This window comes from Leptosomus discolor, chromosome 2 (genome assembly GCF_034619465.1).
Source record: "Leptosomus discolor isolate bLepDis1 chromosome 2, bLepDis1.hap2, whole genome shotgun sequence".
Classification (NCBI taxonomy): domain Eukaryota; kingdom Metazoa; phylum Chordata; class Aves; order Leptosomiformes; family Leptosomidae; genus Leptosomus; species Leptosomus discolor.
The window spans coordinates 28605747-28632807 of NC_141392.1; the positions used below are offsets into that span (position 1 = coordinate 28605747).

General features: G+C 42.2%; 1 protein-coding gene across 1 annotated transcript; it reads right to left on the reverse strand.

Annotated features, from left to right (window-relative positions):
• Positions 1 to 900: 900 nt before the first annotated feature.
• On the reverse strand, positions 901 to 26226 carry HAO1 (hydroxyacid oxidase 1). Its single transcript, XM_009950972.2, has 8 exons — positions 26090 to 26226; positions 18329 to 18480; positions 9815 to 10070; positions 6106 to 6281; positions 5035 to 5126; positions 1662 to 1820; positions 1342 to 1411; positions 901 to 971 (listed from the first exon to the last, which is right to left on the reverse strand). The coding sequence occupies exons 1-8, from the start codon at positions 26224 to 26226 to the stop codon at positions 901 to 903; spliced, it is 1113 nt and encodes a 370-aa protein (XP_009949274.1).
• Positions 26227 to 27061: the final 835 nt, after the last annotated feature.

Below are 27061 nucleotides of genomic sequence, written 5' to 3' on the forward strand. Positions count from 1 at the left end.
AGTGAATAACACTAAGACTTATCTGAGAGGTTTTCACAGAAACCGAACAGAGCCACTAAGATCTTCCCATGGCTTTATACCTCAATTATTCAAGTTTCTCTTTTGCACATGGCAGCAAATCCTACGAACTGTCCCAGGTAGCATCAGCCTTCATTTGCCACTGTCAGCAAATAAATCTAGGTGAAAAACGTGACTTGGAGCTCCAGCTGGGTGCAGTCAGCACAGTTTGGTGCAGGCAACAGGGCTACAAGGATTTGCACCAGTCAAGGATCTGACCTTTACCTGATGCATATGCATAATGGTTGTCTGATTGCAAAGGGGTTTGTGTCAATTAAACAGTAGAACTTCCCCAGTTTGGCTTTCCTGTTCATTTCTTTACAACTAAGAGTCCTCTGAGCTACATGCGACATCCCACAGTCACCAGGGAAATGACACCATGTTCATAAGAAAGCAAGATTTATTCTCTGTGATCTATAACTGTTGTTTCTCTAAACAGTGAGCAAGAAGTATCTTTTACATTTTAAATGTCTGCATTTTGATAGCTGTTTGCTATCAACACATTTCTGTTTATAGTTTCATTTTAACAGCTAAGTTACTTCCAGGCATGTAAGTTAATACTAACATTTGTTGCAAAACACCTTGAAGTTTCTGTGTTGGTCTTGTGTAAAGGCCCATCTCTAATCATAACTCCCAGTAGAGCATTTTCCTTAAGAGCCCAGGAGAATACAGAAACACCCGTAAAATTTGCTTCAACTACTTTCTTCAACAATTGATCTCCTACAGACCACCCCTTTTCAGTCAGGATTGCAGGATGAGGCCCAAAGAGCAAACATAGTTGCTTTTTGTCTGGTAGCATGCTTTCTGTACAACAGGCAACACACGAGGCAATAATCTTCAGAGCTAAATCTTGGAAAGCAATACTTGATGTCTTCGTATCAGTGTCCTGCCAATTTCTTCTACTCTCTGGCATCCTGGAGGAGAAGTTACATATCAGTTGAAACCCCTGCTTCTCTATCCTACTGTAAGCCTTTTTTTTTTTTTCCTGTCCCACAGAAATCTACATTCTGTCAGATTAAATCCACCCCTTCATGATTTGCCACTACTTTTCTACAGATTTATTACTCTCCTTGTGAAAAACAGTTTTACTTAATCTACTCAGTTCCCCATCTAGAAGACAGGGATAACAACAAGTCCTTTTCCCATCTCTCCATATGTTTATATTGCAAACATTTCCATCGCCCTTCTGTAGGTTACTACAGCATCTTGCCCAGGGCAAATGAAATCTATGAGGAAATGCAAGACAGAAATTATTATTACTGAGAGGAAACATTGATGTCTCACCTGTCAGCGCCATTGCCAATCGAAATTCTTCCTTCAGCATCTGGAGAACTTCTTTTGCTCCTTCTTCACCCTAGGAGATTAGGAGACAATATGTACTATTATTTGTATATGTAGCTCATGTGTGTAGACACACATGTATACATGTGCCAACAAAGTTTTATGCACAACTGTAACTCTTGAGTACTTACAGCAAATTTTAGATTAGACGGTCTGGATACACAGACACCATCACACATGCACCCCCATGTGTACATATACATTAAGCCTAAACAGCAAGTCTAGGTATCCAAAAACAGAAATTTGAGCTTTTTCTAACTTACTTGATAAACCAAGCCCCAGATGAGAGGTCTTCCGATGAATACAGCTTTGGCACCGAGAGCTAATGCTTTGAGAACATCTGTGCCTTTTCTTACACCACCATCTAGGAACACCTCCACCTTCCCTTCCACAGCCTCGACGATTTCAGGCAAGACATCAATCTAAAGAGTGAAACCAGAAATATATCTTGTCCATTTCTGAAACTCTTATCTATTTTTTGAATGAACTCTTATGTACAGGATCCAAGCTTCAAAAAAGCTAAATGAGCAACCACATGCCTAACTGTATGCACAAATAACACAGCTTTGTATTGAAAAAAAATAGTGTCAGCACATTAGCAGATATGAAGGCCAAATTTATTTGGAGAGTCACATAAATAGAATGACAATCAACAGGGTCACACAAAACGTCCACCTAGCCCCATGACAGGTATCCAGCACAAGCCAGTATCAGATACTTCAGAAGACTGTGAGAAACAGCAAGCACAGAGGAGGTCTTTCCTTGTTTTCTTTCCAGTGTTCACTAGTTTGGGGATGAAATTGAATCACTGTCACTTTTAAAATAACCATCTTCGCTTTCTTGTTTAAATTTCTTATTCATTTATACTAAGGGCCATCTAGCACCCCAGAAGCCCAGAGGCAACCATTGTACCTATAGATACGCTGTAAGAGAAAGATGTGCCTTGAGGAACTTAAAAGCTGGCTGAAAAATTTTAATGAATATATTTTTCCCTTTGAAAAATACATCTTGATTACAGGAATAATTGTAGAGGAAACTTCATATAAGAAAAAATTAGCTTTCCTCTGAGTTTTGAGCAAGGTGGGAAATGCTTTCTTTTAATGCATATATATGTAACTTTCATGTTCTACTTATCCCTATGCCACTGATAAAGGTAAGGGGGAAAAGGATTTTTACTGTTCTTAAGTTACAAGTAGGTAACCAGGGAGCTAAGTAACATGTCCATATCATGCAAGAGGTCCCAATGAAGAGATGAGCCGCCTCAATTCAAACCTTAAGCATTAATCACAGGGCAACCGTTCATGTAACACCTGAGTAGTTCTTATTAATAAAAATCAGGATAGACACAAAACTGGAAGCAAAGTATAAGAAGACTCGAAACTGTGTGTGGCAGTAAGACAAGAGGCACGCAAATTCATGTCCTTCAAATATGGATGTAATTCATTTCCTTTCTAATGGATAAAAAATGACTAGGAGATATTGGGGGGGGAGACTTGAAAGTGCAGTTTGTTTTTAGATTTGGATTAAAATTTTCTTGAAGTTTGGCACTTGCTGTGATTCCCCCCCCCCCTCTGGTTTTGCTCTCTTGTCAAACATATTTTGGACCCATTTCCATATACAAAGACCACTTTCTACATCCTGACAAACCGTATCAACATTAAAGTGCTATAATAACTCAAGTATGATGCAAACCATAATTAAAACATAGATTTCCTCAACGTGTAACCAGATACTAGAAATATTAACCAGCTTGGGTTCAGCTCATGTTCCGAAAACCCATGAAATTAAAGCAAATTATTATGTTTTTAAAACAGAAACATTTAGCATGATCTGATATAGATATTTACATTATAAAAACTGCATTGTGAAATGTAGTTCTTCGTATAATGGAATCCAGTGAAGACATCAGCTTTAATAGTGTCTTCTCCTGTGCACAGAGGTGTTGCAATGGAGTAACTCATAACAACTAGTTTGCAAGTTTAATTTCTGTTCTACTGCAGTTGGTAAAAAATTCACATTTCTTGAGCTTTCTCATTTCTCAAAATGATGTTTTTAATATCCTCATATGTACTGCCTGTTGGATAACCTCACACACAGATTTGCCCAAGATTTTCAAATACTCTTAGTGAATTTGGGGAACACATTCTCAAAAGGCAACAAGAAGATAAAGAGGACAGAATTTTCAAGAAGAAAAATTCATTTCAGAAGTATTAGGAACCCACACTCTGAAAGCTCAGTTCCGTTTAAGGCCTCTAAAACTGAATAGCTGCACACTCTCCAACAGCACAAAGTCACATTTGAAAAAGAACATTCTGTCTCTCTTTTGAGACTGGAGAAGTCCTGACACTATGGGGTCTTTTTCCTACCAGTCCCCAGGAGTACCTGGAAACAGCCAGGCAAAAGCATCTCAGAAGAGAATGCCTCAACTCCAAGGACAATGCCTCAACTTCATTAACCATTTAGAAAACCACTTGTGCTCGTATTTGGCTCCCTAGGACAGGGCTTGGCTGGTGAAGAATCAGCCAACACAACCAGGAGATCACTGGGTCCACATGAAGACCTCAGAAAATCAGTGGGTGAAGTAATTTGGCTAGGGAAATCCTCAGCTGCACCCTAGGAAATAAGCAGAGAACAGAAGTGCTCCAGGGGAGGGGGTGACGTGCCAGTGGGACAGCAGAGCTGAGCAGATAAGACTTCATGTGCAAAACACTCCTCAGTGGAAAAGGGCTTACCTATTCCCCTCTCCCTTCAGAAAGTCATCACAGAAAACAGGAGGTGTTTCATCAAGGACACATTAGGGATACTGAAACAGTCATAACTGGGCTTTGATTCTCCTCCTTTTCATTCTCTTTTTACTTGTGCAGCTTTCCCCACACCAAATGAAGCAAGATGAGTGATAACTGGAATTTTGGGGATTTTCCTTCAGCCTGAACACATACTTTTTCATTTTTCCTTTAGTTCTTTCTTTTTAGCCAGTTGAGAACATCTCAAATCCCTTTTCATCTTTGGAAAAGGCATGGGGTAACATGACAAGGAAAAGGAAAAAGGAAAAACCTGTAATTTAACCACCCTGTACCTTTTCCAAAGGTGAAAATGTCTGAAGGAGAAAAATGGAGAGTTTCATTCTGCCTTCAGCTGTTCCGTAACTCTAATTTTTCAGAAGTCTCTGAAGAATATTAAAAGGGAAAAATTACTCTAGTACAACCTTCAGTGAACTGCAAAAGGCAACAGGGGGGTTTCAAAAGAGGATGAGACAGGACAAATAAAAGGGAAGACTAGAAAAAATTCTTAAAGACTTTCCAATTTCTAAACTTTTAGCTGACAATAACGCATTATCTGAAACTGCTCTTCTAGATTTCCATGCAGGCTGCTGTGGCCAAGGACAGGGTGACCAGGTAGCTTAAAGAAACAACCACATATAAACCCTGCTGTATTTTTTTGTTTGATCTGAGCAAGGGGAGGCTGTGTCTAACAGAGTATAATGTCATATACATAGAGAAGTGGAGGGAGATTACTGCTCATGGGTTAAGGCATATAATACACATATTTACAGGTTTTTCCTCCAGCTACCATGTGTTCAGAGAAAGCAAACAAGAAAACCAGAGACAAGTGGTACACATTGGCACCAGTACTTACAGTTGCAGGGACCCCATCAAGCTGTCGTGCTCCATGATTTGACACCAGGATACCATTTACCCCAATCTTTACAGCTTCTTTAGCATCATCAGCTAGAAAAAACCCAAACAAACAAGATATGCCTTTCCATAATTGGTAGCTTATTGATACCACGATGAGAGAGAATTTGGCATCACTAAAAAAAAAAAATAAACAAAACATTGCCAACTAATGCAAAGCCAGCTTAGGGCTCCATCCTGCTGAAGCCTCACCCCCAGCACAGAAAACAGTTTTATATCTTTAAGCAGTAAGACCAGAAGAGTCATTTGAAACGTTGGAGCAGAACATTTTACCATTTTGGATTAGCAGCCACTTTGGTTGCTATCCCTTTTTTTCTACTGTGTGCCACAACTCGTCACTAAGAAATCATTTTGCTAAATTATTTTCTCCAAGCCAAAATTATCGATATGATTATAGTAGTAATCCATACCTAATGAAACCATCTCGCTGTCCTCAGTACTCTTTTGACAGAATGGAAATCCAGCTTTCCTTTAAGTAGCCTACAACCTGGATCAGAGTTAGAACTTACAGGCACAATGAACAGAGCAAGTTCAATCTTCCTAGCTGCATCTGATTTCAGATATAACTGATGTGATGCCAGCCAACCAACTGACTAGAGTTTAGTGACCCGTGGGGTTCTGGTCCCTACCTACTGAGCATCAAGGTAGACATGCTTTGCAGCACAGCCACACAAACCATCTGACAACTCCAGGTCTTTATTTGAGCAGCTACTTCTGTGAGTGTCTTGATTGCTGTGTTCCTAATGATGCATGAGGAAGAGAAGTTTCTTTTTTCCCCTTTGAGCGATTTTGTTTCTGTTTTGGTAAATCTTCCTTACTTAGCACAGCACAGAAATATGAATGTGCGTCCCACCATATTCCATACCAGCAAAGCAAATGATTGCCATTAAAAAGTAATGCAATTCTGTGCAATTCTACAGAAATTTCCCCGGCACAAGCACTTTTCCTTCCCTCATGCCTCTGTGAGAAGGGACGCCTCGCCTGCCCCACAGGAAGCTGCAGAGCTACACACCCCTGAGGATTCCTTTTGCGACGATGGGCAGTGACGTCAGCCCTCGAAGCCATTTGATGTCCTCCCAATTGACGGTTGCATCAATTGCTTCAGCTACATACACAGCCAGTCCACTATTTTCTCCAAAGTCTTTCCCTGAGGAGAATGCCAGGTCACTGCTTGAAAAGTTTTTTAACCTAAAACAATAGAAGACATAGAAAAATAGTCTGAGAAAGATTCATTGTAGCCATGAATCAGTCCCTAATGCCAGCATTCAACATACTTGTGTTAAACCTTTGCTGTACTGCAGGACAGGAGCAAAAAAAAGCCTATCCCAGCATGTCAGATTGCAGTCCTTAGTAAGCCGAAACCTTTGGCTGGCAAAGCATTTGATAACATTGGAGCAAGTTTCTCTGGCCCAAGGCAAAATTCCTGGTTCTTTCAAAAGAAATAGGATAAAGTCCAAAATCTAAAGGTTCAGCATCAAATCCACACTCAGGAAGACAATGCAGCTGTGAGAGCACTAATCCGGGCTCAAGCATCTGTCCTCCCATAGACCACCTGTGTGACTGGGCACAACACAGCCACTCCTTTTGCCTCAGCTTCCCACCATGAAATAGGAACAGTATCTGCCAGAAGCACTGTGAGGATAAATGCACTGGAGGCTGTGGGACATTCAGACCCTAGAGCAGTACAGGCTTGATGTTCTCTTCTCACATCCATCTTGCTTGACACAACCCAGGACCCACTGAAGTCAAGAGGAGCACACCTCTACTTACCAGCAAAAATCCCCTTAGCTTTCATGTAGCAAATTTTGGTTTGGTTTTCTGGTTTTTTGTTTGGTTTTCTGGTTTTTTGTTTGGTTTTGTGTTGTTGTTTTTTCCAAATCCATGAGATTCAGCTACTGGAGAAACAGGGGATCAGGTTGGTGGGAGGGGATAACAAGGAAAGGAAATTTTGTTAAGGTCCATGAATCAGATGGATCTGCATGAAGCCTTACAAAGAATTCAGAATTTTCATATGTCTGGTAAAACCAACATCCAGCTGGTTCACCTTGTGTCTTTTTTGTATGTTTCCTTGCAAAATGTAAAGGGGGGAAACTGAAGCTCATATGAGAACATTAGCTATTATTTGCTCTTTAGCACCAAATCAATGTCATAGGTTCTAGGAACTGAATGACAAGCAACAGCCCCTGCACCGAAGAGTTCACAGACTTACTAGACAAAGCAGGGGAAGGTGAAGGGAGGGCAAATAGATAAATTCCGACTGGGCTTGTATTAGAAAGCTGAAGCAGCTCCAAGTGTTCAGGAGCACTAAACCACCATTTGTGACACCAGTACTGTGTGGGACATGAGTGTCCTTGGCAGGGCTGATTGCTCTGTTCTTCGGAAATTGTGTCTCGTTCCACATTGCGCTATTTTATACTCATATTCCACATTTTAGGAAACACACAGGGTTTTCTTTCCATGGAAACTGGCTAGTTTCACTGCTGATTTCATGCCTGCAACAAGCAGCACTTCACACGGCTTTTCTGTTCAGCTCCAGGCCCAGAAGAAAATGAGAAAGGAGTGGGCTCTCAGCAAGATCCAGCTTTTCAGCTGCTGGTTTTTGGAGGGTGGGGTACCCAGAGAAAAACAGAACCATGGATAAGATTATATAAATAACTGTTGTTTTTCTTGGCTTGTGAAACACAGATCAACACTTGAATGAATGTTGCCTTACATACATTTCTGAGCACAATGGCACCTTGTTGTTGCTTTGAAACTTTGTTGAAAACCTGAAGCCAAGAAAAAGCTATCACATAACTAAGCAGAGACCCACACCAGGAGAGTTTCACCACCAGCTCTACAACAAAACACTGTCCAAGTGTCATTCTGAAATCTGAAGTAATTAACTCGAACCTTTAAAGATTACTCCAACTTCGCACTATTTCATATGGTTCACTCAAACAAAACCTTGTTATGGTTCAGTCATGGGGGGGTCAAAGTGTTTCAGAGATGCTCTATCACCTTCCTCAAATATTTTGGGGTATTTGACTTGCATTCAAAAACTCTTTAACCCCAGGCCTTAAAAATGATACTGTCCCTAAAAAAACCACAATCATTTAAGGATTTTTTTTTTTTTTTTTTTTTTTTTGGGTAAAATGACAGCGTGCATCAATAATGTTTAGTCAATCACAGATCTATACCAGGATTACTATACAAGGCACATCCATACCAGTGTACCAAATTTTATGTTAGATGTGTCGGATTTTTTTGTTTCCTGGTGCTTTCCACATAAGATTGTACTTTAACACAAAAATCATAGGCAGAGTTAAGGTTGCTCTGTCAACCTTCATCATGTCATCTGTTAGCTTCAGGTAGAAGCGTATGGGGGAGATCCAAGACCTCTTGAGGTTTTTTTGCCTGCAAGGCGAAGAATCAGATCCATTGCGTAGTCCCATGGCCTACCTTCATTTTGCATGTTACAAAAAAGAAGGCAGACCTCAGGATGTGATATTGTATTTCTTGCTATGTACATGTCACATATGGTATGTACAGAGTATAACATAACTGTCTTAAGAGACATGCGAAGAGCACTTCAGATCCACTGAAAATATTCAAAACTAGCTCTCACCCAGTATGCAAATCAAAGTTAATCTGCTTCAAAATATGTTCAGCTATCTTTTTTGTTTGGTTGGTTTTGTTTTGTTTTGTTTTTCTTTCTTTCCATTTTTGTGTTCATTTGCAGGCTCTGAATAACAGGAAACACAGTAGTCTTAATACACACTGTGGCAGACTGTGGTCACTACCAAGACCTACTTGCAAGATTCTCACAAGATTTTTAGCTCTATTTTGCAAACCCAAGTCCTGGATATCCACTAAATACTCTTCAAGCCAGTCCTTGGCTGCTAACACTGTGTCAGCACTTCAGTATATGTTTATCAGGATGGTCTCTACAGTCTATCAATTTATATTTGCAAAAGGCTAGTGAAATCAGTGCCCTTACAACACCACTGGCTAACTCTTAACATTTAAATTTAACTTTACATTAAATGCTGCATAGACCCTGCAGCAGAAAGGAACTAGAATTAGCACTGAAGTCAATCATGAGGCCGCAATTTCTTCAGCGCTAGAAACACGTGTGTGTTTCAAATTGCCCTCATGGAGAATTTAGAAAGATTGATACCCATGTGTTTCTGTATTTGAGTAAGAGAAGAGTTGAAGTTGCTTGGAAAGGGGCTCCGTGGTCACTAGCAACACAGCCCTGGACCTGGTACAGTGTCATAGGATGGGTTAGAAGGGACCACAACATCGATTGGATGGGACCTTTGGTCCACTCAGTCCATGCTCCCGCTCAGAGCACAGCCAACTCTGAAGCTGGATATAAGTTCAAAGTCAGAGCAGACTGCACAGGGCCGTGTCCAGCTGAGCTTTGAAGATGTCCAAGAATATACTGACAGATGTACAAAGAAATGTCCCACCTCTCTAGCTTCATCAGCCTGCAGCCTCTGTAAAAAGCATACAGTGTCTTTTACAGTCTGCAAACAGCCAAAAAAAAAATCTTAGTTTTGACCCAAAGCAGATCATAGCCCAAGCACAGCAAGAGACATGTCCTCAGTTCCCTGGTGTTATCACCCCGTGCAGTGTGTGGCACCTGGAAGAAATTCCCTGTGCCAGAGACAAATTTGTCCCACAGCACCTCATGGTGACCATGACCCCCATCCCACATCTTACCAGTGGGCACCTACCTGAGATGGGGAGGAAGCTGGAACTTGTTGCGCACATCATCAATGCGCCTGCCAAGGAATGGTGTGTCCACCGTCACAAAGATCCCTTTGTAGCCTGCTCTCTCTGCACGCTTCACGAGGGATTTGGTAACTTCCCGGTCCTTGTACACGTAAAGCTGCAGCCAGTGAAGGCCGTCTGGAGCTGCTTTGGCCACTTCTTCAATGGAAGAGGTGGCCCAGGAGCTCAGCATCATCCCTGTCCCCACTGCATGACAGGCTGGAGAAACACAAAGTTATATTCAAGGCTATCCAAAACAGATAGGCTTCGCTAAACAGGAGCACTTGGCTCACGAGAGTGTGTTGGTGCACATAATTTTACACTGCCTTTCCTCAGCATTAACACATTTTCAGCCTTCCAGGGAATGCTATATTAACAGCAGTTACTAACAGCAGCAGGCTGCTGTGAGAGATCTCTAGCTTATTCTCTGTGTTCATAGGCACATTTCTGGTGACTGCTGTCTGCACTCTGTTTGGGATATGCCTGCTCCAACACTGGAAATAAAAGATATTATAATCAAACTAAGCCTAACCCTTATTAATAGTTCTTTATCCTATGAGGAGTCTGTTTGTAAGCCCCTAGCGTCTGGCTACCACTTGTCAGAAATTTTGGCACATATATTTAAGGACATACACACAGAGCTTTACATGATCTAAAAAACCCACGCATTTGAGGTTTCTAACTTTTTGAACACTGACACATTGCTGCAGGTTGGTGTTTCATGTCTGTCATTCTCAACATTGCTCTTCAGTTCTCCTCACCACTGCCACACACGCTCCCTTGAGCATTTTCATCATGGCATTTTGGCTGCTTTCTCCCATCCTAAAATGTTCACTAACATTAAACCTATGCTTCTTGAAGTGCACTTCTAAGTAAATGCCTGTTGGCATCCCTACAGGGTATTTCTGGGCATAATAAGATAGAAGGACACAGTCCAGGAGACAATGTTATTCAAGTGGAGGAAGCTTCACTGGTCTTTGCTTCAACATCTTCACTGCCTGTCTCTTGACCTGAAGGAGAGGGACCTCATGTCCATTGTGTGATCCCACACATAAAGCTTCACACTTCTGGCAATAAAAAGCAGTTCTGATCTCGCTGAGAGTGGGAGAAACACATGCCAAGTGGCAGCCCCCACCCAGGAGACCCCAAAAGTAAATACAAAGATGGGCCAGTACAACAGACAAGTGGTCCCCCAAGTCTCCACTGAGGCTAAACGGATGGGTGCTCATGCCCAATGTGGTTTGGCCTCTCCTTTTCCTTCAAAAACCTGTGGAGCGAAATCAGTCCTGAGGTGTGGGCAGCCCTAAGGTTAAATGTCATTGAGTGAGCCTAGATGTGGTCAAGCAGCCAGAGGCTCTGTGATGGCTGCCTCCCCAGGAGTGATTTCCAACCAGGGCTGCACTACAAACCAGCTAACCTCATACAATTATATTTTTATGAATCTATCGCTTATTCTTTTTGGAGTAATCTGTCACTTAATGTAAAAGAAAGGAAAACACACTGTAAAACTCAAAAAGATTATATAAAGCCTTATTTTTCTTGGTCTACCTCAGTATGCATATTTTTAATGTAAATGGACCTCTGTTTCAAAACGTCATCTCCAGCCCATCGAGGAATTAAAAAATGGTCTTTACGACAACATTTTATTAAATAAGGATTACAAATCTCAGAGTGGAAACTTACGAACAGTTTATTCAAACAACTTGGTTACACCCTCCCAGGGCCACCAAGCAGCTTTCAATCGTTGAAAATACAGAAGCAATGACCCAAAACTCTGTTGTAGTCATTTCATTCCTCTCCTTAAAATTACTGAAAATAGTTCCTTCTCACAGATTAAGTACCTAGAAATGAGTTTCTTCTGAAGAATCTATGCACACTGAATGCCAAAAGTCCTGTTAAAATCAGCCGTGGTGGGTTATCGCAAATCCCATAAGCAGTAATCTGCCAAATCAAGTCCATTAAGTGATGCTGAGAAACAAAGGAGCCACCTTCCTGTTGCTCCGTCAAATACGAGTTCATGAATGAGAGGGAGGGTTGCTAACCCAGCAATTGCAAAACCCACAGATCAGATAAGGGAAAAATGTAAATGTTATGGTTCAATCTGCCTTTAGGTATCCATTTATTTCCATTCTTACTTTTATTCTCAAGTCTACCTCTACAGCCCTACGGACACAAGAATAGTTGCAAAGGCAAAAAAATAAAATAGAAACTGCACAATAATATATATTTGGTGGATAGAAGAGTCAAAACACAAAATATCAGCATATACTTTCATCTTATCTGCATATGTAGCAATAGAGAAAACTAATGCTTTCATCTGCTGTAAGATTAGATTTAAGCAATTTGGTTCAATCAAAGTTCAACTATACCAAACTGGGTTATGGCATTTTCCCGAAAGGATATTCACAAAATTCCCCTCACCTGTCCTGTAAAGTTAACGACTCTCTAGTAAAGCACCAGCTCAAGATGCATATTTTGGATCTGCACAGTCAAATTCAGTCTCACGCACAAAATTTTTCAAAGTTCTAGAGATTCCAAGTTCCAGTTTTGTTTGATCTGTGCTTTATCTTGATCATTTTAAAGCTTATCTTGATAGTTTTCTAGACTTCGAAAAACATATGGTACATAGTCCTGAAGTGATGACAGCTTGTTTTTTTTTTTCTTCCTAACTCGGATAAGGTTTTGCTAAAAATATACTCCAAATTCTTGCACATTTAGCTGCAGGTGAAGAAAACAAAAGCAATTCATTTCCTCCAGCAACAATATTTTACACTTCCATTTTGGGGTGCTGCAAATACCTCTGTTTATTATTACAAACCAGTACTACTAGATCCATATTCCCACAGGATGCTCTTGCACCAACATGTGACATTTGCCAGAGTTTAAACATCAGACTTTTGCAAACCAGCCTTTCCTCATGCCATTTCAGATGGCTTTTAGTCTTTCCCCACCCCTCCAAGTCTTCTTTTAACCCCAAGCATTGCCCGAAGTACACCTTTACCTTTGTTACACACTGCAGGCCCCCATTGAGGTCGATGACAGTGCAGAGACCACAGCACTAACCACACACAGGAGGCAGGGGAAGTTTTTGACATCAGGACAATAAAGCATTGAGTTATTTGTACTCCACCTTGTTTCAGGGCCAAATGCCATGAGAATTGGGACATGGTGGTGTACCTAGGAAAGGGGAGCTTCACAGCTTTTGCTCCACAGCTGCCTTGAGCAGGCACATATTTCTCAGCCCCACCGCTAACAGCTTGTACCTAGTCCGGAGAAGGACATACCTTCTCACCAGGGAACATAAACCTCAATAAAATGGGTCTTTCCTTATTCTTGGGGAACTCCATTGAAGTATTTTACATAGCAACAAATCAAGGCTGCCCATGGGACAGGACCCACTTGGGAAGTCCACAGGAGAACAGAGCAATAATATTTTTTAGCTTTTTTTTCATCCTGAAACTTGGAAGTCTCCTTCCTCCCTCTGATGGGACATCACTGCATTAAGTGGTTTGAGAAGGGTGTGGAGTTTATCCCTGTGAGCAACCCAGAGGCAACATACTTCAGGTGAGGACACTGGAGAAGAGCCCAGTTTGAGGTTGCATATTTTGTCAGGGTTACCTTGTACGGGAATGGGAACTTGGTATTTTTCTCTAGCTGTGCAAATTCCCATTGTTTCCCTTTTAGGGGCATCTCTGAAGCACAGCAGCCAAACTGCCCCACTGTGGTCATTCTTCCCTGAATCCACCAGTGAATCCACTGTCCCCAAGTGAAAGACCAGAGAACATTACTCGGGATCAACGTGATGTCCTTTTGGCATGGTGGTATTTCTCAAGAGAAGTAGCAATGTTCTTGGAGCTGCATCTCTAAGAAACAGATTTGTTTAGAGTACTTAACATTACCCTTTTGACGAAACACACTTGGCTGAGAAATCCCCTGCCCAGCCTTACCTCACTTACCCCTTACAGAACACTGCGTGCAAGTTGTGCCTACGATTGTTTTGTTGACACAACACATTTTGTCAGCTGTGCAGGAAGGCTGGAGGCAGCAGGGAAAAATACACATGGCCAAAATGGATCTGGCTGGTCTAGGAGGGCTGTCATGCCAGATAGGCTGCGTACACTTGCACCAGAAAGTCTCCTAGCTATGCAGGTCTCTGGGGGCAGTCAAGGCCAGGTCAGTCCAGGCCATGTTGTCCCATGTGACTATTGTCCTCTCAATGACTCTGGAGTAGCCACACCTCAAAATTCTTTTTTTTTTTTTTTTGGGACACCACATAGGTAGCAGGTGAAAGATGGGTACAAAGTCCTGATATTTTCACTGTGGCTGAGCACAAAAATCAACAGATCACAAAAATCTCTCCTTCACAGTCACAGGCATGTAAGATGAGCACAAGGAACCTGAACTCAGATGTTCAGCAGTATCAAACCAAACAAAAAGCATGGTAGAAGTCTGTTAAGAGCTGAAGGAACAAAGGCATTGCTCCCTCTCTAGTGGAAATGACAGAGCTGCCAGTAACTCAAATAAAACAGGGGGGTGTGGGTGGAACTTTTCAGTCAATATTCCTATTCTCTATTTGGCAGAGCAAACAGTGCAGCAATATCACAGGTGATGGTGAAACCTTTCTTGCGTCAGCAATAACTCAGAAAGTTTTTTGAGAGCAATTGCAGAGGGTAAACATAAAAAATGTCAGATCCGAGCAACTATCATTCAATTTTTTCAAAAAAATCTGGCCAAGAACAGAGTCAGGCTGTTCAGCCTGGTTTTTTAGCAAGTCAGAGAGAAGTTAAGTATTGCAATACTGCTTCTGGGCTAAGACACAAGAATATAAGGCAGTTGGTCAGTAAGGAAGTGTTTTGTAATTAGCAGCAATACAAACAAAATAGAAATCTTAATAAAATAATGCTACATATCTGTTTATAACCAGTTAAGGTTTCAAAAAATTGCTGTTTCTTGCCCAGCAGCTGAATGGTGCACAAGGTTTTGTTTCAGAGTATTTGAAGGTGGGTCCTATTGACAGGAGCATGAGTACTACTGCACTTGCAGGGAGTGCTGACTGAAGGTGACACAGGGATCACAGCGGTTTGCAAGCACAGCATAAAGTCAGGATGGCAAATGAATGTCTTTGCATGGAGAAATAGTGAATCTTCCGATGGGCAAGCAAGAAAAAAAAAACACACATGTAGATTCAGAAGAGCTCTGTTGAAAAGTGTTTAGAGAACAGCCCTTTGCTCCTTAATGGTGGCCAAGATTATTCATCAAATTTGGCAAATATTTTTAGTTAGAGAGGTTGAAATTCGAGTGGGAAGGATGAGAAAAATTTACCTAAGTCAAAATGTCATGCATTGATATTTTCAAAATGGAAATGTTTTCTTCTGAGCTAACACTTTTGTTTCAAAACTATGGCTAAAAGTATTAGCTAGTAGGAAAATGAAATACAACATTGTGTTTTGGATCAAATTAAACATTTCAGTTAATCCAAAACAATTTTCCTCCCAATTTTTCAGTTTCTACTGAACAGAAAATCCATTATTTGGAAAATTGCCACATGCACTGATGAACTACAACTGAAACGCTAAGGAATATACTTGAAGAAAGACCTGGAAAAACTGGGACAACTGCCAAGGTCCATGAAATTGTTTCAAGGAAAAGAAACCTTTCTCTGCAAGCAAGGACTCCAGGTCCATTTAGTCACGTCAAAGAAAACTGAGGAACAACCTTATTACAGCCTACATGAACAATAGATATTTTTTTTAAACTCTAGCTAACAGAAGTACAAGTATATCCAACATCCGAATTTGAAGTTGTACAAGTTTTGACCATGATTACAGCTTATTCAGCTCAGAGTGGAGTTAGTTAACTTTTGCAATAACTTACCTTGTGTTGTTGGATGGCTTGTCACCAGCAACTTTTAAAATTACAATTGAGCATTTTTCGGAAGGAAGATCCTTTACTAATGAAGAAGAATTGTCCATGAAGGTGTGTTTAAGGCAGGCTGCCAGACTCTACCCTATTTTGGGTAAGAGGTATGTTCCTTTCCACCAGCTTGGTCACTGCGGGAGAGCATTCCACGAGGAGCAGCAGCACCAAGGGGCAGCAGCCCCCAAAACCCTGACAAGCCCCAAAGCAAGGGGTTGTGAGGACAGGGAGTTTTACCTAGCAAAAGACACCATGACACGCCCTTGTCCCTGGAGAGGACATTTATGCTGCAACATGTGGGCAGAGCAGTTCAAAGCAAAATGCTGTTGCTTAAAGGAATTCCTTAGCAGGATCAGGCACCATTCTCAAAAGACAAAAAGGTAGGGAAAGGACCTGTTATTGCTACCTGCACCACCCTGCTTTGCAGGTGAGGATGGTGCGAACCCAAGATTATCTCCTCAGGTTTAAACCCAACCAGGCAGACACGTGGCTTGTGGCACCTGCCAAGCAGTGCCCCAGCACACATGAGCTCCCGTTCTCCACCACGAGCCGAGGCACACAATGTCTGCTTCCCTGGCTGGGAAGGGGCAAGATTCAGACCGCGACATTTTTCAAGGATTGCTACAACAGCGGAGGCACCACCACATACATTGCTTCCTACACACTCAAGCCAAAACTCAAGCTTACAAAGTAAACCAGGCTCTGCAAAAGCCTCAAGACTATGGATCAGACTTTCTTGGCTTGCACAAATTGGTGCAGCTGAAGCAAAAGCTGATTTAAATCAACCAACAGTCTGATCGCTTGTATTTCAGAGGTATCAGAGATTAAGAGAAGCTGAATGTAGCAAACCCCAAAATCCCAAATGCCCCTATTTTAAGGGAATCTTTAAGCCAAACGTGTACTTTACAGCTAATCCCTGTCATCTTATAAGGTCAAACCAAAAGCTTGGCACAGAATGCCCCACTCCACCTCTAAGAGCACAAAACCGAAGCCATATTTTTTCTACAAGAAACACTAATGCAATACAGAGGATGTGATTTTATTTACGCTTTCCTTTAAAAGAGATGAAAAATTTACCAACTCAAATGGATATGTTTATTTGACCGCACATTCAAACTGTTACCAGTACATCAAGCTCTCCTAGACTGAAAACCCAAAAACATTAAATGGAATAATCATACATTAAAGTTTGAACATGTAAGTGCACAAAAGTCAGGAAACTCTGAAATTAAGTTATCTACCACAACTATAACTCAGCCCTGGTAGTCAGCCTTATTGTACCACTCTACACACAGTTATAGATTTACGCCTTAAACATGGCCCGGCTGTAGCATTGGTTGGAATTTTTGCTAAGGAACATCCTGAATTTTGTGTGTTTCAAACCTCGCTCTTAACATTGCATTAATATGTTTGCATTTAATGGTATAGCGCTTCAGAGTTTCCTCCCAGGATCACCTGGACCAGAAACAAACCACAAGAGCTGCCAAAGCACAGGACAGCACCAAGGCGCCCCACCAGATGCTGCTTCGCAATCCCATTCAAGGTCTTCGAGCTCCATCGTGTGGAACATGCCTGCACATACAACAGGCACAAAATCTTTGGCTTCCTAATAAACCTCTTGGGAAGATGAAAAATGTATGCCCGAACGCACTACAAAATTGGAAAAATCTGCTTTTACAGAGATCGCTGCTGGAGTTGTGCTGCAGCCCATCACGGTGCACATAGCAGCAATGCAGCTTTTTAATGAGAATTGAGACCAGTTCCCACTGCAGGGCAGATAATTAGACTCACTTCACACTAGCATTTGCTGCATTGGTCATGGAAATGCTGTTAGATTAATAGCTGAGGCATGCACAGGATTACTTTTTTATTTTAAATATTGCCTATTTAGGTTTTGTATCCTTTTTCATTCAGTGCCAGGGCACTGAAACACACAGCCCAATGCTGTTCTTATGCAACAGGCACATCGTGTGACCTCTTTCTCAGACTTTGCGTCAGCCTGCAGCTTGGGCTAAAGAAGTAAGAAACAATTTCATATGTGGGTTCTGGTTAACATCTCATTTCTTGCAGCCTTTTAGGCTGCAGCCTCCATGCTGGCAACACTGTTGTGCAGCATCTAGCCCAGAGGGGCTCTTATCTCACTGGCTCCCCAGGATGCTCTCAAAGAGCTCTCTTCAAAGCAAGTGTTTTTCCCAGACAAGCAAAGGCTTCTTAATTTTTAGAAGCAGTTCTGTAACAGGAAGAATGTTACTGTGACAATATATATAGTTATATTTATTGAATGTATAAAAGATATATAGATAGACAATTTTGTATTTGTTACAAATTATTCCCCTCTTACAGATTGCATTTCTCATCCCTGTTTCATAGCAAGGGAGAACCCACACACAAAACAGGCAAAGGAAAACAGTAAAAAACAAAACCAAAAATAAACCCCATTACTCTGAGCAGCAACTCAAACCCATCCCGACCGCAGCATCAGGAGCAAGAAACCAAGCCAGGCTTCACAACCAGCAGGCACAGTATTACTCTGTTCACCACTAACTCACTGCGGGGCTTACCTTTAGCAGTAGCCATCTCTCCGTCAGTGTGAGCCATGCGCTGCATAGCGGTTGCTCCAACGCAGACCGGCATGCTGATTTTCTGCCCCAAGACTGAGGTTGACAGGTCCATTACTGACACATCCCTGAGCACCCGAGGGTACAGCTTCCATCTGACACAGAGATAAATAAAGAGAATAAAAAGCCTGCATCATCAGGGATATTTACAGTTCTTAACAGCCAAGAGCATATTTTCCTGCTGTCAGGACACACATGGTGAAAGCTGCGTTGGGGCTGGAGAACATCATCTTTGCACGACCCACAGCTGCAGCAGGACCCACAAAATGCACAAAGCCAGGTGGGAGCAGGCACAGAGGGACTGAAGTCTATGGAGGGTGAAAGAGACAAAGAGCCTTTGGATATTATTGGCTGGTATCATTTGAAAGAAAAGACAGGAGTTGTAAAATAATAAGGTTCACAGTGAGTCTCAGCCTCCTCAAAAGCCTTGGGGCAGAATTGGATGACAGAGGGTGTGTAGGAACAGGAGAAGTCATCAGCCCCCCTCAGTTATTCCTTCTATGGACTAGGGAGCCAAAGGACATGGGATTTTTGGATAAAACTAGCCTGGCCAGCATGCTTAGCCCTCCCTATCCCTGTGCTATGGGTCTCTGCAGTGAGACTGCACAGAAACAAGCTGGCATGTGGGAAGCAGGTGGGTAGGATGGCTGCCCTGGCTTTCCTCAGCCAAGGGGGTGTGGAAATCCACTGCACCACATCTCTGCTGAGACAGGGATGAAGTTGCTTTGCTCAGAGAGGTTCTGTCCCCGACAGCTGTGCAGCACATAGGCCCTGGGACTACAGCTGCAGCCCCAGGGACAGCTTGCTGTACCGCAGGGACTCCAAACTTCCAGGAAAAGACCAAATGCAGCCACTGTAATTTGGTGCAGGAAATGACTGAGTAGCACAACTGCTTTCCCAATAGGGCAAATTATGGTCTAGTCCTTGAATTACATGGACCAGCATCTGCTCAACTGTTCCGGACCTTGCTTTGCCTTCAGTGTGTCCACCAGAAACCACATTAGCCCAGACCTGGGATTTATTCTCCACTGGGGTCTTCAGCTTGGGTACAAATGGAAGCTGACTCCAAATCAGAGCAAATTAAAACACACTTAATATGATAGTACAATTTATTGCTGTCAAGCTGGACACTAATGTGCACACACAGAAATTTATCTTTTTCCCCACACGCAAACAAACAGCACAACAGGATTGTGATCCCTCTTATGGTGTCACAACTCGACGACACCACAGTATCCAAACTTACCTAAATAGGGTCACACTCCTGGGGGTACCTGTGAAATTGGACTTTCTCTGACCATCCAGATGATGTTGCAGTGCAGCTGCTGTCACCACAAGCCACAAGAGGGTGGGCATCAGCAGGAGTTGCCTCTCTGCACAGGTGTGGGCTGAGCCAGGCCAAGGGCTCTAGTGGCTATTGAATTTTAATTCCAGAAAATAATTGAAAGCTTAAGCTTTAGTACTGCTGAACCTGACTACCTGCTCAGCACTAGAAAGCTCGAGACAGATATGATTATTGCTAGCAAGGAGATAGCAACCAGAGCCACTGTTACCCTCAGACTGTGCTGCGACAGTGAGTAGTGGTCAGCTTGAGCTTGCATATTAAGCTGACAGGTTAGGAAAAAAAAAGACAAGAAAGATCAAGAGACACTTCCGTAAGAAGTGTGGGACAGAACCAGGATGAGACCCAAATTTCTGAAGCCCTAGAGCACAAGGCCATGCCAGCTCTCCGGGAAGTGCTCCCCAGGAAGGAGAAAGGTAGTTATGATGCTTGGAAGGAGACGCGTAGTTGTGGGAGTCAGCTGTATCATTCAATGCCAAGACATACACTGCAAGTATGTCTCAGACTTCTTTTCATGCTATTGTATCAGTTTGTTATTTTTCAGGGGAGGATGGGTTGAGGGTGGGACAGAGAAAACATGACTCTTTTCTCCCCCTTTCTTTGTAATCCTCATTCCAAAGGCTTTCTCCCAGCTCAGACATCTTTTCCCAGCAAATATAAAGAAACCAAAAATCCTTTAATAACCTTGCACTTTTTTTACGGTCAAACTCAAAACCGTAAGGATGTGAAGTATCTCACTCTTCCCTAGCCTTCTAGTTTCTCTGCTGCCCAGGAGCTGTCAGATTTTTACCTGGTGCAAACCACTGCCATCTCAAACCACACATGCAAGGGTCAGTCCTGATGTAGCAACATTTCTGTAGGGGTTTTATCTGGGAAAAGAAACAGAAAGAGAAAAAAATCCTCCCAACAGTGTATGCAAGAAGGATGCTGTTTCAAGCAATGATAAACATCCTCCTTCCCACTCACCTTTATGTACCATTAAATTACTCTGTCCATGAGCTTTTTGGAGTCCTCAGGCTCATAAGTCCCAGACTTTAAATGTAATGTCTCTTCTGATGTCTTTTGTGGCTTTTCTTCCCTTCGCACCTTATTAGGGCACATCCTCTAGACCAACATCAAGTCAATACTCATAACTGCGTATTTACTGGGTCCCATGAAAGCCACCAAAAGGGATCACTACCTTTGTATTATGCTCTTTAAATAAAACCTCATCTTGCTTAGGAAACATGGGTGCCAGCCACTTGAAGTGAGGCATTTCCTGGACAAGCCTTCGGGAAGTGCCCTTAAAAACAGCAAGCAAAACCCAAGAGCAGTATTTCCCAGGAACTGGAGCATGCATTCATAAGGCTGCCACACACCACCTGCTCCCTCCAAGTCTTTGAGTGAAGAGATTTCCTGGATATTTTGTAAAAACCTTGTATATTTTTTTTTATTCATCATCTCATCGCCCACATTTTTTTCCAGCCAAGTCCACACTCACACGCTGCAATCAGCAGTAGCAAGTGAGTACATCTTTCTTCCTAGCTGGAAGCAGGGAGTTGCCACAGCGGGGCAGGCAGCGAGCACTCCTGATTTAGACAGCTTCAGCTAAATGCTGTTTTGAAAGAAGGATGAAAGAGAAAGAGAGGGGATTAGTGGCTTTTTTTCCTTTTCCCTCCATGCTCAAAAATTTCAGAATGTTAATTCTCTGGCAGTTGGGCAAGAGGGAAGCACTTGCTGTTTTCCCCCACACATTTTCAGCTGTGAAAAATGCTGAAATTTTCAAACTGCAACACATTTTGAAGCAGCTCTTCTTATTTCCCTTCCAAGTCCATGCTAAATAATCCCTTTGTGCTGCATCACAAGCAGTGCACTTGGGAAAGGACGCACTGCTCAGGCAGTCTCCAACCCAACTCCAACCCACTGTGCTGCCTTAATCTCCCCTGCAGCTCCACTTCCCATCAGAAGGGGCAGGTGCTAGCGCTGTGCAAGGCTAAGTAATAGCTGCTTTTGCTGGACAAAAATGGATTTTTCTTTCCCGGGGTGTCTTGTCATCCTATGGTGAATTTTTGCAGCATTCTGCAAATCTGAGGTGAAAGACATCCCAGAAATGTAACCAACTTATTACAAGTATTCCTTTCCTTTTCTCCCCCCTATAACTTCATATGCTTGTTTGACCCCAATCTCGTTCTCAGACATGATTTTTTAAACAACATTTAAATTATTTGTGCCTACTCAATTTAATGCCCTTAACACCTAGCTACAAGAAGACAATACATTTGCAGAAAATGCACATTGACACTGTCATGGATAAACAAGTGACCGCTGATCCTCATACACAACAACAAAACGCAGCTTCTCCAAAGGCCGACGGGGAGTCAGTGGCAGAATATGTCACGGCAGATTAGCAGAAATGCATTCCTAACACACAGACATCCCTCTTTATTAAAATGCCAAAAAGGGAGATTTCAGATTGATTTCTTGAATGCTATCAAGCTAAAGGCGTCCTGACCTAGTCATAAAATCTGTTCTCTATTCAGGTCCTCTGGTTCCTTGACAACTTGAGAGTGAGTTTAACTGCCAGACAGCACGGTGTGGGAATGACACACAGTGTTTCAGGACACAGAGCAAATGCGAGGTGAATACAGTCAGACTCTCTAAGGGAGTAACCTATGCTTCGTCATCCCAGATTATCTTTTCTGCCTTAATGCCTTACTTATGTCAGTGCCATCCACGTCACTTGAAGACTACGAATAAAAGATTATTATCTGGCCTTAGCAGGAACAGACTGACATTGAAACCAAAGCTCCCATTTTCCCCTCCGTCCCAGAACAACCAGAAGCTGGAGAAGAGTTACTGTATCTGGGGTTAACCTCATCTTAAACACTGGCCTTCTGGAGACATTTTATACTCTGGTATCTGATTACAGGTCCAAAGTACTTCAACCTCCTGTGCTGTCAAAAAGCCAGGACATTCATTTTATAATCTAATGAGTACGGACTGCACTGCTCCAAAATCTGCACGAGCCATTCCGAAGCTATTGCAGCATCTATCAACACAACCATTAATCTATCCTTAATAATAATCTATTTATTTCTTCATAAATGCACCATTCGGTTGCCAAAAAATAAAGATCTAAAACTCTACACTGATTTTTCTGCAAACGCAATCCGTCCCAGCAGTCTCACTCATCCAAATAATCTTGCACCACAAAGGTATGGGATAATTCGTGCTTCTGGTTCAGTTTTGTGCTTTCCTCTCTTCTATTTAAACATAAACATTTATACATATATCTATAAATATTTACATAAACTGTAGATGTTCTTAACCAGGCTGAACCCTGTGAGTTTCTGACAGTGGAAATCAATAGGAAATGAAGATGAACTTACTGATTTCTTTCACAGAGTCATCTGACTTTGTGATCTTTGTGGCTCAGGGGTCTAAAGTCCATCTTACTTTATATTTACCCACAAGCTGCGCTCAAGAACAGGGATAAAAGCCAGTAACATGCTCAGAGACCCACAAGGACTGTGTGAGGGTTGGAGTGAGCAACAGTCCTGCATCCATAATGGTTGGGCCATGCTTCTCCCAACAGCATCAAATAAAAAAAAAAATTTAAAAGGCACTTGCGTCAAACAGGTGTAACAAACCAAAATACTGTCAAGACTTTATACCAGGTTTCTGCCTTTCCTAAATGTGTTGCCAAGAAGCCATTGCAAATACAGTCTAATGAACTGTTAATGGCAGCGTCATGTGTGCTAAGAAAACAGGAATCCACCAGCACTGTTGTCACTCAGCAGCAGCAAGTGGGAACCACTCTAGCTATCGAGATCGAGCCCATGGAGCCCTGCACTCAACATGCTTCCAGCAAAGCTTCAACGGCCCGCTAAAGGGGCTCACCTTTGCAGAGGGAAAGGTCTGGCTAGCTGCAGGCAGCAAGTGCACACTGCTTAATGGAAATATTTGCAAATAGAGAGGTACAGGAAGGCACTAGAAATGCTGAGAATGATTTAACTTACATTTTTCAGTGCTACATAAGAGCCATTTTTAACTCTGACCACCTTGACTATAGTCTCCTCCTTGTTACAGGCAGATAAAGGAGCATATTTGTCCATGGAACTGTAAATCACCATATTCATGCTCCAGCCCTGCATCCTTTCCACTTCATAGGGGTAAAACTGGTAAGCCCCAGCAGATGACTCCAGCTGCAGTGCCCAGCCGCACTGGAAGAGCTTTGCTGGTGCTCCAGTGACCAGAAAGGAAGGGACCGCATGTCTCACCAGGGGAGCTGGGTTTCAGGCTTTGATCCCAGCTGGGTGGGATCAGATCCCACTGCTCTGCTGGGTGACTGTCAGCCCACCACCGCACTTTTCTGTGCTTTGGTGGACACAAAGATGTGTAGATGCAAAGCGATGCAAAGATAACAAGTGAAGCTTTGACTTCAGTATTTCTGCCCTGTGATCTCTCTTTTTGGCTGTCAACAAGTTCTGTTGTTAGATGATTTAACAGAGAAAACCCTGTTTTCAAGTCTTTTAGATTTCATTAACTGCCTTTTTGGAAGACATTGAAATGGCCTAAAGCTACTGCAGAAATTAGATCTTGCTTTAAGACAAATATACAAAGGCAGAGGGAGCAAAGGCAGAAATACTGCTTTCATCCCCTTCATACCTTCACTGCTGAGGAGCAGGAAACCAGCATCAAGGCCCTTTTAGCCACACCAGATTGTGGCAAATTTAATTTGCCTTTTTTTTAATGCCTCAGGCTGTTCAAGGCATTGCTAATGAATATCTCCTTCAGCTCCAGGCTGCCTGCAAGCTCTGCAGTTTTGAACATCTAAAACTGGAGGCTCTTACTGAAAATATGATAGAAGATGCCAGGAAAGAAGAGGTGAGCCTCAACCCCACACGTGGCCAGCCCAATCTGAGGAGGTCTTCTTGTCAGAGGAATCTGCAGTAGGAAACAGCTTCAGAGCAGAGCTGCTTTTATCTCACCACTAACATCTAGCTCCACTAACCCCAAAACAGCAAGAGGACATACCCAGCTTTTTGTTTGCCTGTCTCTGGGCAGATTAGATCCAACTTGTGTTTAGTCATGATTAGCCATAGCTATTAGTAGTAAAAAATTCACTCTTTCTACAGTTTATTGCCTCTGAGCACTTTCTTTACATGTCCTTTCCTTAACACCTCATTTTGCTTTTGAGGGCAAATAACATTATAGCATTTGGAAGCATTAAAAAAATACAAAAAAAAATTAGGTGAGCACTACGACATCTCCTTCTGCTCCTATTTACTCCTCAGAGACAGAGTAGTCTTTTGGCTGTGTTTGAGCAGCCCCAAGCACAAGGGGATTTCCAGTCCATGATGGGAGCTTCTGCATGGAGCTAAGAGGTCTGAAATAAGTGGTCACAGCAGAGGTTAGTTTTTATCTTCTCCTGACATTATAAAGGTTTTCTATACAAGTCCCTAAAATTAGGGCTCTGAGCCAATTTCTGCAATCTGACCCTTGAGATCTCTCTACATGAATTATCACCGAGTTTCCTACAGCCTTAAAGTTGCGTGGGATTTCCAGCTGAACTGCTCACAGCCTACGGAAAGGCAACCAGAGCACTAAGTAGGATTGCTGCTCTACAGCAGAAAAACAAAGTGGGGAGGGAGAAAGACTAAAGATAAATTGGAAAAAATCTTGTTTTGGTTTGTTAGACTTAAGAGGGATTAAAGACAAAGCCTTTAGAAGATAACAAAGACAAGTGCAAGGGGGTTAAATGTCTGCACCAACACAGCACCTGAAGGCAAGAGAAGCCAAACAGCTGTTCAGGCAGCTCGGCTGCGCTCAGCTGGGCTGAGGCAATCAGTCTCCAGGCTTCCTTCTTTCCTCTGCAGCACTGGGGCTGACACTGGGGGCAGAGCAGCAGCAGAGATTCAGGTGATGAAGAACCAACTGACTTGATGAGAGTTTTGACACTCTTCCATTGAATCTGACCAAAAAACCCAACTGACTCAAGACCTAAAAGGTACAACCCCACCACAAGAATCCCTCACCAGCATTATAGCCCAAAATGTCAAAATTACAGTTTCACCAGCTGATTAAATATTGGAGCCAAAGGACTCTCCAGAGGATTTATGTTAACAAAAGAAACAAAACGCAGGTAAAGCTAAAAAGATGCTAATGGATTTTAGAGACTGCTTTTTGACAGAAAATGTTAGGTGAAGGAGCAAAAGCTGTTCTGAAAATGAATTATTTGAGGTCTTTTTGCTAAAAAGAAAGAAGTTGCAGAAAAAACTGAGTTTTGTTCATGCAGAAGAATCTAGTATTACACCACATCTACTAATAAAGCAGGATTTACACTCCCTACCTCCCACCCCAGCCTTAAATCATCCTCCTACCTTGAAAATGCTGCTACATTATCTGCTAGTGTTTCCTGGTCATCTGCTCCAGATCGGTAATAATCGTACACTGATTTGGGGAGGAATTTTTTAGCATACTCTTCAAAATCAGCAATGCAAACTGGTTTTCCAGACATGTTTACAGCTCTCACAGGGTTGGTTCATTCCTACTTTCTTCTCTTTTAAGCTCTGTATTTTTGTCTGTAAATCATTAATATGGGACCTCATCAGGATCCAACTTACCCACATACCAAAAAAAAAATACACCAACTTGTGTCATACTGGACTTCAGCACCGCATTTTATTTCATGCGGTCAAGGCCAACCTAGAACATAATGGAATAAAACATGGCAAAAAGAAAGAAAACTAATCAGAAAGGAAAGAAATATGTAGGTGCAACATGCACGACAAACTTGCAATAACAGGAATGTACAGTCTCTCGTCTATGCCTTTATCATCTAAAATAGCCAGGAGACTGAAACAAGATACTGTTTATCCCCCAAAAGCAAAATCTTGATTTAGATGACTTAGAAAAGCAGGTCCCAGCCTGGGGACACATGCAAGTTTCCTGTTATGCTCATTAAAATCCTGGATAACTAGTCAAGTTGCAGGGACCCAGCTGCCAGGCAGCTTAGGCACCTAATACATCCTCAGGCAAGTGGCTCCTGGTTTTAAGGTAATTACACCTCCATAACCCAGAGAGCTATAGTTATTCTTAAAATGTTCTGAAGTCAGATGCACTTACCAGCTGGAAATAAGACTAACTTTTCAAAGAGTTGACACTCATCCAAAGTGTAACAGACTCAGTTGAGATTTCTTGATCGAATCTTGACTTAAATTTTAACAAGTACATAACCGTAGGTATACGGTATTTGTTTGACAGGAAAAACTTAGGAGTATATTACATGTGTATGTAATTGAGTTTTCCAGCTGTGCATATTTCAATTAACAACAATGCCATTTTATTAAAGC

Excerpts from the sequence above, each read along its gene's own strand:
- HAO1 (XM_009950972.2), bottom strand. The coding sequence starts at position 26,226 with ATGTCTGGAAAACCAGTTTGCATTGCTGATTTTGAAGAGTATGCTAAA. Across the intron at positions 6,282-9,814 it reads CAGCTTCCTCCCCATCTCAG|GTTAAAAAACTTTTCAAGCA; the intron begins GTAGGTGCCCAC and ends CTATTGTTTTAG. Across the intron at positions 1,821-5,034 it reads TTGATGGGGTCCCTGCAACT|ATTGATGTCTTGCCTGAAAT; the intron begins GTAAGTACTGGT and ends TTCACTCTTTAG.